The 15,809-nt window shown below is 42.8% G+C and overlaps 1 protein-coding gene across 1 annotated transcript in view; it reads right to left on the minus strand.

Annotated features, from left to right (window-relative positions):
• Window positions 1–14,303, minus strand: part of DCDC2C (doublecortin domain containing 2C) — a 52,549-nt gene extending 38,246 nt beyond the window's left edge. Inside the window, exons 1-6 of the mRNA XM_077926356.1 lie at window positions 13,648–14,303; window positions 12,663–12,994; window positions 10,424–10,475; window positions 9,330–9,406; window positions 4,681–4,812; window positions 3,702–3,839 (exon numbers count right to left, since the gene is read on the minus strand). Coding sequence (XP_077782482.1) covers window positions 3,702–3,839; window positions 4,681–4,812; window positions 9,330–9,406; window positions 10,424–10,475; window positions 12,663–12,961 — 698 coding nt within the window. The 5' untranslated portion in view covers window positions 12,962–12,994; window positions 13,648–14,303. The remainder of the gene's footprint in view (window positions 1–3,701; window positions 3,840–4,680; window positions 4,813–9,329; window positions 9,407–10,423; window positions 10,476–12,662; window positions 12,995–13,647) is intronic.
• Between the last annotated feature and the right edge of the window lie 1,506 nt (window positions 14,304–15,809).

Consider the following 15,809-nt stretch of genomic DNA (forward strand, 5'->3'; position numbering starts at 1 on the left):
GACCTTCAGGAATGGACCTTCAGGATTTAGCTCTTGAGCTAAATCAGAGCAAATGGAAATACATTAAAGAATGCTCTATGACAAGTGTTTCCTGAAAACGAGCTGCCCTCAGCCATAACCTCATAAGCAAAGAGATGAAGGCATTTAGGTTGGGGAACAAACACTAAGAATATCTGTTTTATTTTACACAAGCCTAATTGGATCAGTATGAAAGGTGGAAACAAAACCTGAACCACAGACCAAGAAAACTTTCCCAACATTGTGGGAGAGTTATTGACATATTATGAAAGGACTTCTAACCGCTTCAAAACCAGCTTCAGACACAGGAAGTAAACTGTGGTGAGATAACAAACATTACTGTGGGATGGAATAAAAACAGTGGAAAAATATTTGGCCATCTGAACTAATTCAAGTCAATATGGCTAGATAACGGTTGCTCAGGGGCAAAAGAGCAAAGAAGAGCTCCCACCAGGTGCCATCTATATATGCTGAACCAAAGGTGGACTGTTCCAGATGCTCTGCTTACGCCATGTTGGTACTCAAGATGACCCCATCCTTAATTGGTGGTAAGTGGTAGCATGGAGCTCATACACAGCTTGCTTTGATCTCCACTAATTGGCCGGCTTGGATGGTACCCTTATCTGTGGGGCTGGGAGGTTGGGCACAGAGAGGATAAACATTGGCAATGTTTGGGCATTTGCCACCTGTGTTCCCGTGTGACAAATGCTATTCCATTGTATAATGAATGTATGCATCTTAGCTTGGGTGCGGACAGTCCATCACTGGACTAAGCCATCTCCTTGCTGTGGAGTCCATCCCACAGGTGCTCTTCAATAAAAGCACCAGAAGTGGTCACTCTGGCGTTTTAGACTTTTTCCTTGGTTCTTCTGCGAAATCCAAACTCCTGTGAGCCCTCTGGCTCTGCAGGGCGCAACACTATAGACACTATGGCATAGAGGTTTCTATAACACACCTTCAGTGTGCCTGCAAAGGATGCTGGCCAGGTTGAAACAAGCCCACAAATCTCTTGCACATTTCTGTTGACTTAGGTCAGGCATCCCCACACTCGGCCCTCCAGCTGTTTTGGGACTACAACTCCCACCATCCCTAGCTAACAGGACCAGTGGTCAGGGATGATGGGGATTGTAGTCCCAAAACATCTGGAGGGCCAGGTTTGGGGAAGCCTGACTTAGGTGGTACCTTCATAAGCAGAGGATGAATGGCCATCTGTTACGGATGCTTTAGTTGAGATTACTGCACTGCAGCGAGTTGGACTCAACCACCCTTGGGGTTCCCCTTCCAACTGTTCTGTGAATCCTATGTTCCTCAAGCAAGTTCACTCAGAGAGGCGGCCAGGCCAGAGAGGTGAACACAAGAGTTGTGCTATGCTTTCAACACATCCAGCTCCCTTCCTGTGTCCTGTCAGAGCAAGAGCTCTGAAGGGGGGGGGGGAGCAGCTGTAATGGCTCAGACTCACTGCTTGATTCTTCCACAAAGGGGGAAAAAGGAGTGTAGCACTGAAAAGAAAACAGAGAAGAAGAGATCCTAACAGCTGCTGGCTAGTAGACAAATCCACTGAAATGAATCCAACGTTCTCCAATTCTCACACAAAGTAGTATCTCTTGTGCTGCGCTGTCTGCAAGATCAAGTTCCCTCTAGTTTTCTGGCTTTGTTTTGCACCCCCTGCCCTGTTACTTTGATGGTAGTTAGTGGTTTCCACTAACTATGCTCAGTTTAAAAACTTTAACAGTTTAAAATCATCTTCCATCAAAAAAAAGGGGAGGAATCAAACCATGATGCACTTTTTTCATTGAAGATTTGCACTGAAGTCGATCTATAATTTACTCCTCATCGATTTTACTACCATGCAGGATCTATCACCTCTATGATATAAATCAGGCTTCCTCAGCCTCGGCCCTTCAGATGTTTTTCGCCTACAACTCCCATGATCCCTAGCTAGCAGGACCAGTGATCAGGGGTGATGGGAATTGTAGTCTCAAAACATCTGGAGGGCCGAGGTTGAGGAAGCCTGATATAAATACTAAAATGTAAGGTCTCTGTAAGAACAAGCCAGCTTCAGAACCACGGAGGTTAGTGGTAAACCACAGAGGTTAGTGGTAAAACCACGATCCTGGGTTTGAATGCAATGACTAAATTTAAATGAAAGTGGCAGCCAAAGCTGCCAAAGTCCTCCTACTAGGAGTGTGTACACACTATGCCTTTCAAGCACATTCAAAGCACATTCTCTCTCTCAAAGAATTCTGGGCATTGTAGTTTTCTCTTCACAGAGTTACAATTCCCAGAAATCCTTAACAGACTACAGTGGCTGGATTTGTGTGTGTGTGTTTTTTACGGGTGGATGCAAGGAGTGCACGAAAGGCAGGGGTGGGGTGGAAGCCCAACCAGTGTGTGCAGTGCTAAGACATGGTTTAGCATGAAATGTAAACATATCCATAAATGGGCTAAGGATTTTGGTTATAATATTCAGTTAGAGTCATGGGGAAAGTTATGGAACGAAGGAATTCAATTTACTGCCTGTGGTGCTTTAAAAGAAAAGGTTGTGATAGTATAGATAGTATATAACACCAACTAAACTTGCTAAAATGTATAAGACTAGAAATAAGGAAATGTAAAGAAATGGATGGAAATTTCTATCATATCTGGTGGGCGTGCAGTAAAGTAAAACTTACTGGGAAATGATATATAATGAGTTAAAGAAAATGTACAAAAGTACATTTGTTTAAAAAAAAAACCAGAAGCATTTTTATTGGGTATAGTAGGTGAAGAAATCCCCCAAAAAAGATCAGAAATTATTTATGTATGCAACAATGGCAACAAGGATTCTTTTAGCCAAAAAATGGAAGCAGCAGGAATTACCAACAATAGAAGAGTGGCAGATAAAGATGGTGGAATATGCAGAACTGGCGGAACTGACCGGGAAAATCCAAAACCAGTGTGATCAAGCCTTCCAAAAAGATTGGAGTAAATTTGTACAATATTTGAAGGAAATTTGTAAACAATTAACAACACTTAGGGAATTAGGGAAACCATTAGATGGGAGGGAGGGAAGTCGATTAGCTCATATGAGCAAAAACATATGTGAATAACAAGGATGTATTTAAATGTTATGAAATGGAAATGGAAAATTAATAAAAATAAAAATAAAATAAATAAATACCACTGGTGCAAAATAGAAGTGCTATGAACCAATCATTCGATGCAATGGGGTTGCTGTGGGCTCAGGCTGCTGCTTTCAATATATGTAAACCTTTCCAAACCATTTCATATTTCCTTCTCAACTATTATGAAGTCACTTGTCCTATAGCGTTTGCCCTTTCCCATTAAAAGAAACCCCAAAAAATGTTTAGCACTTAAATCCCAAGTGACATGAATATGAAAGTGAATCTATCAAATGCCTAAGAAAACAAGAGTTCATTCTATCCCTAAATACTCCCTACAATCAAGAAAGTAACATTCTAAGACAGTTTAACGGGACTCAGGTGCTTAATGTTTACAGATTTCAATAGAATTTGGAACGATTTAGCAACACTAACTTCCACTAAAAGGGCTGAAATCCAAATTAGCAAAATACTAACCCAAGCAAAGGGAGGGGGGTGGGGGCTGACAGGAGGTATAATGTCAGTTTTTAATATCCCATCAATGTAACATCAGTTAAGTTAAATCATTAATATTGTGCTCACCGCCGAATATCTTCTGGAACTCTAGGATGCTGCCAGTACGGCAAAGGCTGAAATTTTTCTTTGCCGCATGCAACGTAAAAATGGTTATGTTCTAGCTCGTCAGACCCATGTACAGACTGGCCATTTAATGTAAACAGTCTGTAAGAAATGAATATTGAAAAAGTAAGTATATTATACCTATCAACAGAATACAGTCCCTCCAGTGTGCATAATTATCAGCTCCACTAGCAGCTTGTTTAATTATAACTTTGGAAAAACCAAGAAAATTGGTTCCATTTTTCTGAAGCAATTTTCAAAGACTACTAGGGCGTAGCCAAGGGGGAGGAAGGGAAAGGCAGCTGCCCCGCCTAAATCAATACAAATAAATAAAAATACATAACTGAGGTTCTGCCTCCCCAAACAAGAGGTCTGCCTATTATTATTATTATTACTACTACCCCGCCCATCCAGTTGGGTTTCCCTAGCCACTCTGGGCAGCTCCCCAGAGATTAAAAACAGAATAAAATATCAAACATTAAAAACTCCCTAAACAGGGCTGCCTGCAGATGTCTTCTAAAAGTCAAGATAGTTGTTTATTTCCTTGATATCTGATGGGAGGACATTCCACAGGGCAGGCACCACCACCAAGAAGGTCCTCTGCTTAACAAAAGGCTTGTCCCCACCCCAACAAAAATCTTGGCTACACCCATGAAGACTACACTGGCCCAGTGCAGACACAATGCTGGCCACCCAAATAACTATAGACAGCCCACAAGTAGGGCATGTGGGCAATATACCTCTCTTGTTGTTGCTCCTCAGGAGTTGGCATTCAGATACTTGCTGTCTTGCTTCAATAGCCAGTAGCCACTATGAATGTGACTCAGCTGCTTTTAAAGTAATCTAAGGCTGTGTATACAATCCCATCTACTCTGCATCTGGTGTACTCCCACCACTGTCTTCTGAAGTTGTGTACACATGACATTAGCCACATAATGCTTACCTATGGATACCCCCAGAGCGAGAAGATACTTTTTCATTTATCAATCCAAGGACACCGTTCCAACTTTTCAGCGTGAACTTGGGGAGGAGAATTTTCACAGGCGGTATCAACATGTCTCCGTTTGTGAAAACACTATCAAAAAGATATATGAACACGCTATTTTAAGTAAGGAAACTTCTGGGGGAAAATATTGTATTTAGAAAATTACTTTGATAAGAATATGTTTCATTAGGAATCCAGCTAGTTACATTTCAGGGACAAGCTTCAAATCTCAACCTCTCTGAGAAAACATTTTAACTCATCAGATAGTATTGTATATTTTCACCCATTTCCATCTGACATGATAGGGGAAACAAAAGTGAAATACGTTCAGTTGGAGAACCCAAGGAAGATACAGCCTTTGAAAATTCAATTACTTTCTCCTATACCGACAAAAGATGTCCTCAACAATTCCCAGAGGAAATAAACCACAATCCTTTTAAAGAGATAATAGAATCAATTGATTTCTTCAGTGAAGCTCACATTAGAAAATGGCTCTTCCTCTACCTGCAAAGATCCATGGAACCACTTTAAGACTAAAGCTGTAATCTTAAGTATACTGACCTGGAAGTTAAGTATAAATGAAATCAATGGGACTTACTTCTGAGTAAATATGATTAGGAACTGGGCTGCAAAAGCTTTGAAAAGAAGCAAAAGTTTGGATAAATCACAGGCAGACACTAAGCCAGTTGAAGTACCTATATATTTTTGGAGAATGGCTATTCCAAATCTCCACTCCTCTATTTTCCCCTGCTTAAAGTGTGTCTGTGTAGTGGGGCATCATTCCTCCTACAGTAATAGTGTAATCAAACGGAGAGCCAACACACACAATGCAGCAACAAGATTTGCTGAAAGGATTTTTCTTAACACTGCTGTTAACTTCCTTAAAGCATGTTACTATGAAAGGGGTAGTAGTTCTACTCTCTCATATGAAAAGCTAAGCAACACATCTGATATATAAGGCTGAGTTAACTATGACTACAATAGGATGTTGTTGTTGTTGTTTAGTCGTTTCCGACTCTTTGTGACCCCATGGACCAGAGCACGCCAGGCACTCCTGTCTTCCACTGCCTCCCACAGTTTGGTCAAACTCATGCTGGTAGCTTCGAGAACACTATCCAACCATCTCGTCCTCTGTCATCCCCTTCTCCTTGTGCCCTCCAGCTTTCCCAACATCAGGGTCTTTTCCAGGGAGTCTTCTCTTCTCATGAGGTGCCCAAAGTATTGGAGCCTCAGCTTCAGGATCTGTCCTTCCAGTGAGCACTCAGGGCTGATTTCCTTCAGAATGGATAGGTTTGATCTTCTTGCAGTCCATGGGACTCTCAAGAGTCTCCTCCAGCACCATAATTCAAAAGCATCAATTCTTCGGCGATCAGCCTTCTTTATGGTCCAGCTCTCACTTCCATACATCACTACTGGGAAAACCATGGCTTTTACTATACAGACCTTTGTTGGCAAGGTGATGTCTCTGCTTTTTAAGATGCTGTCTAGGTTTGTCATTGCTTTTCTCCCAAGAAGCAGGCGTCTTTTAATGTCGTGGCAGCAGTGCTAAATATCCAGCTCTGTATACTTGACCCCAACCTACTTTCACATCCTGCTTTAGCATCACAGAGTGTATCAATAAAACTACATTATGGGAGTGGTTCTCAAACTTTTCCCCACAGATCACTTCAGAATTGCTGAGGGTCTTGGTGGACCACTTAATTATATGCTGTTGTAGCAAAAGTAACAAGTTGTGCTAGATGCTGCCTGGTTTTTAATTGTATCTTTACAGACACAGTGTTGATCGTCACCTGGATGAAGCTCCTCTTGAAGTCTGTCAAGTGCTATGGTTCATTACTTTTGGGGTGAGAGACTGACTCAGAGGTGTTCTTTCCAGTCTACAGTATTCCCATTACAGCCGACCCTGCTCCAGAAGTCTTTTATGCATAAACTGGCTTTTCTTGATAGAAACTAAGAGAGCTGCAGAGCTCAAGCTTTTAAGATTCTGCTAACCATTCAGCTGGTTAATTTGGCTTCTAATAGAGTATTTCATACTTGCTTCTAACTTGTTACCCCCTGGCCTAAAGGCTGCAGAGAGATAAGACAGAAAATGAGAAGGTTCATTCTGGGGCAGCAAAGATCACAATCTGGCTAGTTAGCAGTATATTTGAGGATTTGATATTACAGCTCTCTGCTTCATTCCAAAGAATAGCACTGCATGATTTTCTAAGCTAATAATTTATCACAATTATATTCCACCTTTTCCTCTAAAGAAATTAAGACAGAATAAATGCCCCTGCCTCTCCCATTTTATCCTATTTACTAAATCCGCCAAAGTTAATAGACATGATATTTTACTCTGGTTCTATTTTGCCACCACCACTCATTTTTGAATCCGTGTACACATAAATTTGCCCAGAATTATCCTGTAGTTTCTAGCGAAATACTGCGTATTGGTGTTCTTTCTCCCAAGCCACCTTAAAGGCAACTTGAACACATTGAAACCTGGGTCTGTACATTTGAGGTTTCCTTATGAATTTCCAGGGGTGGAAACTGTGTGGGGAAACAGTTCGGCAATTTCATAAGGTGAAGACATCACTACCCAGTTTCCACTTACTGGTGTGGGCATACAGCATGTGGCTTCAATACACATCAAGCCATGCTAATTTGCACAGCAACAGGCAAACTGAACTTGAAAAACACAGAGAGAAAGCAACCTCGATGTGTTTTAAGCCACTAATGTGTGCACAGACTTAAGTTCATTCATTTCAATGAGTCTACTCTGATTAAAGGTAACAACTTAGTTGAATACAGTTCCTAAACGTCACAAGTAACAGGACCTGAACAGATATTTAATTCACATTACAAGAACTGTTATTGTGTGTGTGTGGTTACAAGTGCATTTTTATCTTATAAAAATTCAAATATCATCCATAGTACAGCTATGTACCCAAAATTGCAAGGTACAAACCTCCATGATCTGATATACAATTCTGGTCTCAAAACAAATAGGTTTATTGTTCAAGCAAAAGGCAATGACAGACTTGTAGCAATAGTATTAACAAAATAATACAGAACATCCATCCATAAATATGAACCACCATCTATTATGTAAGAGAGAGACGTTACCAGAGACACCAACAAACTCAAATCCAGCTTGATTTCAGATTAACTCTCAAGTCAAATATTTATATTTGGCTGCTTATATTTAAAACAAAATTCTACAAGCCACAGAGGTTGCTATCAGAGGATATTTGGGGCCATCTAGTGGAATTCTCAGGGCATAGATACAAACCATGAACCCTAAATTAAAATGTATTTCATTTACAGATATATTGTGCCAATAATAAATATGAATAGTCTAAAGAAGGTATTTGTTAGTACTTCTGGTCAAGGATATCCCAACCCATTTTCAAGTACTTTTAAACACTCCCATCCCTGCCCTTTTTCTTTACATAAGTCTGAAAAAGTGAGAATTAGATTGTCTTTACGTGATCCTTGTCAATCCAGATAAGCAATACAAATTGTTCAAATACTAGTTGCTGTGAATGCTAAAACAGTGTGAAAGCTTGGTACTCTGCTTACTTCCCTTGTCCTACAAAAGAACTAAAGACAGCAGCAAGTTCTGTAATTTATTCTGTGTATTTTTATCCCATCCATTCTCCAAGGAGCTCAGGACGGCATACATGATTCTCTCCCCACAACCAGTGCTTTTTTTCCCAAGGGGCACTCAAGGGTACACAGTACTGGAACCTCTTTTTTGCTATTGTTAAAAAGAGTAGCACTTACTGTAGCATCATGGTGAGTTAGGTTTCTAGAAAAAAAGCACTGTCCACAGCAATCCTATGACATAGGCTAGGCTGAGAAGTAGCAGCCCCGAGGGCATACCATGGTAAACCACAGTTAATCATTTACCATGAATGTGCCCAATAGTTTTGCTCCTTCCCACTAGCACACAAAGGGAGCAAAGACTGTCATGTCCGTTTGCAGCCCTTGTTCTGAGGCAATTGTGGGAAACTTCCAGGCCTCGGATGTTACTGAACTACAACTCCCATAAGACTAGTGCACATGATCAACAGCCAAGGATGATGCGAATTGCTCAGGGACATCTAGATGGCCCAAGATTACCTGCACCTGTTCATAGGTAACATTAAACTGGGGATTGTTGTTTATTTGTCCCCAGTCTTTGTGCATGGCGAGCCATGGTTTATGCCACGCAGTGATGTCCAAACTTTTTTCAAAGAGGGCCAGATTTGATGAAGTGAAGGGCCATGAGGGCCAACCAAAGTTGTTGAGGATTTAAGTTGTTGAGGTTTTTTTAGGATTTTACCCCAGGAAATAAACTGCCACAGGGGCCCGCAGATTAAACCAACCGGCTGGCTGAATTGGGCCCCCAAAGCGGACTTTGGATGTGCCTAGTCGTGATGTTTCAGACACAGGCAATGACTAGCCAAAGGTCACCTGGTTAACTTCATGCCTAACTAAGGATTTGAACACAGATCCTAGTCAAACACTCTAGCCATCTTTATAGTTATTTTTTATTTCAGAAGAACATTGATAACATCTGAGGATTTGTTAATAATATATGCACTATTTTTAAACAACAACAACAATAACCATATACTTACCTAATATTTAGTGGCTTATTATAGTTTGAATGCCATTTGGAAGGTACTTTTATATTACTGTGGACCACGGGTCGAATCTGCAAAAACAGTGAAACTCAAATTGTATGATGCAACATGTTTCTAAGGTATGCGGGAGGAGAGAGGTTAGCCTTTCCACCCCAGTACTGTCTTCCTGATTAAAATCTCCCTAAAACAGCTATCTATTTACTCCATGGCCAAACTTACAGGTCTCTCTATGGGCAAACAACAGCATCAAAAGGGAGTGGGGGTTCTTTTCTTTGCTTCCACTTTTAATCCACCCATTGTTTGCAGTTTTGCATAAACAAATCATGGTTAGTCTAAACCAGAAGTAGTCAACCTGGTCCCTAGTGCCCACTAGTGGGCATTTCAGGATTCCAGGTGGGCAGTAGGGGGTTCTATACCACATGTTACTGCACCACTGGTGGGTGGTAAGGAAATTTTACCATCAAGAAAAATGCATTAGTGGGTGGTAAGTATAAAAAGGTTAGGTAAAGGTAAAGGGACCCCTGACCATTAGGCCCAGTCACAGATGACTCTGGGGTTGCGGCATTCATCTCGCTTTACTGGCCGAGGGAGCCGGCGTACAGCTTCCGGGTCATGTGGCCAGCATGACTAAGCCACTTCTGGCAAACCAGAGCAGCGCACAGAAACGCCGTATACCTTCCCGCCGGAGCGGTACCTATTTATCCACTTGCACTTTGACATGCTTTCGAACTGCTAGGTTGGCAGAGCAGGGACTGAGCAATGGGAGCTCACCCCGTCGCAGGGATATGAACAGCCGCCCTTCCAATTGGCAAGTCCTAGGCTATGTGGTTTAACCCACAGCGCCACCCACGAAAAAGGTTGACTACCCCTGGTCTAAAGGAAGGGTGGGGAACCTGCGGTCCTCCGGGGATTTAAAAATCACTGGTCATTGGGGCGATGCTGGCCGGAGCTTATGGAAGTTGAGCATGACTTTAGCATAATTTCAAAGGTGCCTTGAACTTGTCTTTTTAAATGAGTTGGTGCTAGGAAGACTGAGCAAACGTTTCCTGCTGCCAAATAAATGAAAACTCCACTGATCAAATACTCACCACCTCATCCCTCTTCTTTCTTTGAGGTTTCTTTGCCCCTATACTGAAATAACTTAAAAGGAAAAATATAATCAGAATAAACAAAATGTTATTCAACAGCTTGCAAATTCAGTTAAACATTTTGGCCTCACGGAATACAGGACCTTGATTTATCTGAATCTTCTTAGTCCAAATGTAATACCAGAAAAAAGAGGCTGCTGTACCACCAGATACAGGCATCTGACTCTGAAAGAGCAACTCATTTTGAAGTCTCAGAGCAGGAGAGAAAGGGTTTAAGCTTTCACTGACTTAGATGAAGTAGGGATAAGTCCACAAAAGTTTACGCCATTATATGCCATCCATATGCACCTACCCAGACCCTGAGATCATCTTCTGAGGCCCTTCTTCGTGTGCCTCCTCCAGGAGAGGTCCAGAAGGTGGCAACACGAGAATGGGCCTTTTCTGCAGTGGCTCCCCATCTGTGGAATGCTCTCCCCAGGGAAGTTTGCCTGGCGCCTTTATTATACACCTTTAGGCACCAGTCAAAAACATTCCTTTGACATCTTATGCCCTTTTGAAATGTGTTGAGGGGGAGGGTTCCTGGGTGGTTTTGTTTTTATTCTGATTATGTATTTTGTGGTATTTATATTCTGATTTTATTCTGTGAACTGCCCTGAGACTTGGGAGTATAGAGTGGTATATAAATTCAATAAATAAATAAAGTAAAGTAAATAATAAACTTGTTACTCTTTAAGGTTCCACAAGACTGTTGTTTTAGAAACATTCAAGTTTTCCACAAATGACTGCCTCATAAAAAATGCTTAAGCATAAATAATAATAAAAATGACGCTGTAAAGTTACTGTACTTTACCATACCCATAAACAGAATGTGCTTGGGATCTTTCAGTTTATTTTAAATCTACTGTAGTGTGGTGTCATTTTCAATTCTTCAAATGTATAAGAGTCACTTCACAGGCATCCAAGTTCACAAATTTATAGGCACTTTACAAACTTGTAACCTACAGTGAAACCTCTGCATTCCATGTTTACTCCAAATGTATTGAACTCTGAGAAGAGCAAGGAAATGGATTTTATTTCCTCTGCCCTGAAACACTAATAAACAAATGCAAACAGCAGTCATCCTGCATTTGTGAGGGCATAAGTAGGTTCAAACAAAAATCTGATCAAACGGGTTTGCACTTACAACACAGAGAGGAATGTAAACACAGCCTACTCAAAACCGCTGCTCAGAATTAAAATAAATGGCCTTGAAAGCTGCATTTCAGTATTCAAAGAATTGTTATCTGTGAGTAATTCCAATTTCTGCCTGCACTTCTCTCCATTAAATTCACCAAGCAAGAACAATGTCAGGAACACGTTGGTGTAATGCTTTTTACTGTTGTATTCCAGACAGGAGATTCACATTTAAGTTGGAAATCTTAGATGTTTTTACTCAATCACCCTTTAGTGAAATAGTAAGCAATCATAAGAGTCTGCAGACTTGTTTTGGGCTCGTAACCAAGGGAATGAAGGAGGGAAGGATAGAGGATTGGCAACGGAGAGCATAATAGTGAACACCATCAAAGAGCACTGGAAAGGGAGAAGACACAAAGCAGAAAAAGAAGTTGTTTGCGTTAAGAGTAATGAACAGGGAGTCCTTCAGATGTTATTGGACTACATTCAACTCCGATCAGCCCTAGCCTGGCAAACAATCAGGAGTGAAGGAAGTAGTCCTGCAACATCTGAAGCGCCACAGGTTCCTCAGGCCTGTATTAAGAGGCCAGTCCCTATTTGCGTATGTCTACACAGGTAGGGTTTAGATGCATCCGGTCTCTGTAAAGAGTGTAAGCTATCTGAAAAGTCAGAATTGCAAAATCAAAGCAAGGTGGCAAAGTCCACATGATGGAAGGGGGACACGAAACCTTTTGCAACACAGGCACTTTTTTCTGGTGTAGTACACTCAGGTGTCAAGCCTAGGTAATGGAATATGGCTGTGCTGTCAACCTCAGAGATTCCTTAGCTGTGACTCCTGACCTTCCAGGCTCTACAATTCTATCTTCTCAGGAAATACAGGGACAACCCTTTCATATGCAAGGCTAACGTTTTAAAATTCTCTACAATGTGCATGTCTTGGCAAGCCACTCCGGTTTCCGCTGGAAGAGAAATCTCAATTTCCTGCGCATTTTGATACACTAGACTACAGGATCTGCATCACCCAAATTGTTCCTGATCGCCTCCGTTCAAACCTCTTCATACTTACTTCAGTTTCCTAAACCTTTCCCTGCCGGCAACCACGTATCTGCCTCCTTGCTCAATGTCGGTCAGGTCCATAACCGAATGCCCTTGGCGGGGTGTGTATATGTTCCTCACCCCAAAGGGTGTGGCCACGCCTTCGTTGAGTTGTATCATTAAGGCTTCGAAGTTAGGCACGTAGCGGTGGTTGATCACAAACTTCCTTCCCAAATAGAAGGGGTCGCCATTACGGTACACCCAAATCGTCCGGGCAGGGGTGACGTCTGTCAAGCTATAGACGGCTCGAGGCCGAGTCGCTCCCACCATACTGAAGTCACCAGTTCAGACAGACAGTGAGGGCTGGGGAGGAGTGGCGTTTGGGGAAGAACACAAAATATACAGCAGTGCATTTAAAAAAGAAAGGAAACCCCCAAAAACAAATCCAGGACCCCTCCCATACACCCCAAAGCAAAGGGAACTGGGGCAGAGAAGGTGGCTGCAGAACTCCTGTTCAGACCTCTTACCACCTACTTCATAGTGGCACCAAAGTGGGGACACCCCCACCCCACCCTAGCCCCACCCCAAAGTTTTCCAAGGGGCAACTTTGTGTGTGTGTGTGTGTCTCTCCCACCTGAGCCTCACACCCCCAATACATAAAAGCCTGACATCACGCTGTGTGTAGCAGGATTGTGACTGCAGCCCTCAGCCAACAAAATAGGTCCCCACAAGGGTTTCCCTGGAAACGCATTGGGAGAGGGAGGGAGGTGGCTCAGGCTGCAAAGGGATTCCCAGGCGCGCCCTGAGGGCTGCGCGCGATCCCGAAGCCTTGGAAGGCGGGAAGCGCGAGACTTGTGCGGGCGGGCGCCTCCTTCGGCGCCAACCGTGTGACCCATCCTGCCCCACTTATGGGTCAAGGAAAATGGCCACGTGCAGCAGCAACGACCAGCTCCCCTCAAACCAAGGACTCTCCCGTTCCTGGGGAGTTTCTCCATTATCTACAAGTCCTCACTCACCGCGCGCTTCATTTCCAGTTTAAAATAAAAGGGTGAAAACCCCGCAGCGCCTTCCTCTTCCTCATTGCTGTCTCCTCAGGGAGTTGCAACTACGCACCCCCCACCTCTTCTGGGGGTGCAAAGTTATCCCCTCTCTTCTCCTGGTCACCGTCTCCTGGTTCTTTTCCCCACACAACGCAGATCAATTGCCGCCTCGCGCCCCGCCTGGGCTTATTGCTATGCCCTCGATGCAAACAAAACAAAACCCAGGTTGTGTGTTTCCCTCCTTCGTTGAAAGAACCGAGAAAAGAACCGGCGAGCCAGCCCTGCTAAATCTGCACAACCTTCAGCGGATCTGTCGCAGCAACGCAAATGCACTTGTGGGACAGGGAGGGCATTTCAAAATAAGGAGGAAACAGATAATTCCGCCCTTTTTTTCTTTTGCAAGCATCAGCTGGGACCTGATCGTTTGGAAAGCAAGATATTGGAAGGGGAGGCCGACTTTGTGAGAGAGAGGGATAGGTAAAGGTAAAGGGAGCCCTGACCATTAGGTCCAGTCGTGACCGACTCTGGGGTCGCGGCGCTCATCTTGCTTTACTGGCCGAGGGAACCGGCATACAGCTTCCGGGTCATGTGGCCAGCATGACTAAGCCGCTTCTGGTGAACCAGAGCAGCGCATGGAAACGCCGTTTACCTTCCCGCCGGAACGGTACCTATTTATCTACTTGCACTTTGACGTGCTTTCGAACTGCTAGGTTGGCAGGAGCAGGGACCGAGCAATGGGAGCTCACCCTGTCACAGGGATTCAAACCACCAACCTTCTGATTGGCAAATCCTAGCCTCTGTGGTTTAACCCACAGCGCCGCAAGCAAACGTTTTTTAAGCCTTCCAGTGCAATGCCAAATCATGTTCATTGCGGCTGACTCCTAGGTAAACGAGCATAGCCATATCTGAAGAAGTTTGCATGCACATGAAAGCTCATACCAATAACAAACTTAGTTGGTCTCTAAGGTGCTACTGGAAGGAATTTATTAATTTATTTATTTACTTATTTATTTAGTTTCAATAAGCTAAACGTATAGCTAAACAAGCTATAGTTTAGGGCCCCACTCTCTTGGGGGACCCCAAAAAATTTAAAGGAAAAAAAATCTGGATCTACATTTCCAAAATAGAAGATTAAAAAACAAATAAAATAAAACCTACATACAGCAACAGTGGCAAATGGCTTTAGATACCTATTAGGTCCATAAATTACCATATAGCATATATTCAACACAAAAAACAGTGTTTGTTGTTGGCAAAGGACAGCTGGTCATATAAAGGGCCCCATTACTTTCAGTAGCTTATTAAACCTAAATCCGGCCCTGACTGCATCCTCCAGTAACTCCGGGAGGAAGCCCCATTGGAGATATGCTTCTGTGTAAGCATGCATAGGATTTCACCGTGGGTGGGATTCAACTCTGTTTTACCCAGAGCAGGCCAAGCTTAGTTCTATTTATTAATTTCATTGGGTCTACTCTTAAATCAAACCCAGTTCAATACCACCCTGAGTATCTAACCATGTTTTTTTTAATATATTAATTTTATTACAACATGTGACTTGGCTCTAAAAAGGGGCATTGTTCTCCCATTCACTCAGAGAAGCAGGCCTATTTATTTTCATCAAATCTTTTCGTTTATTCTTACTAGAAATGGGGCAGGGGTGTTATACATCCGTTTTCCAACCCCAACCGTTGTTTTAGCTCAGGTCAGCAAACTTTTCCAGCAGGGGCCAGTCCACTGTCCCTCAGACCTTGTGAGGGGCCGGACTATATTGGGGGGGGGACGAATTCCTATGCCCCACAAATAACCCAGAGATGCATTTTAAATAAAAGGACACATTCTACTCATGTAAAAACACACTAATTCCCAGATTGTCCGCAGGCTGGATTTAGAAGGTGATTGGGCCGGATCTGGCCCCGGGCCTTAGTTTGCCTACCCATGTCTGGGGCAAAGTTAACCACAAAGAAAGGTGATTGAGTAGGAGATCTGCTAGCTTGGTGGTGTGTCCCAACACCTGAAAAGCACACACTCTCCAAAACAAAACAAACAAACAACCAGAAGTACCAACAAAAGTCAAATAAATTTGGGTCAATAGGAAAAGATGGAAGCACAGAATATAAAGTATGCAATGTACGAACCAG

Source organism: Podarcis muralis, chromosome 3 (genome assembly GCF_964188315.1).
Source record: "Podarcis muralis chromosome 3, rPodMur119.hap1.1, whole genome shotgun sequence".
In the NCBI taxonomy this organism is placed as follows: domain Eukaryota; kingdom Metazoa; phylum Chordata; class Lepidosauria; order Squamata; family Lacertidae; genus Podarcis; species Podarcis muralis.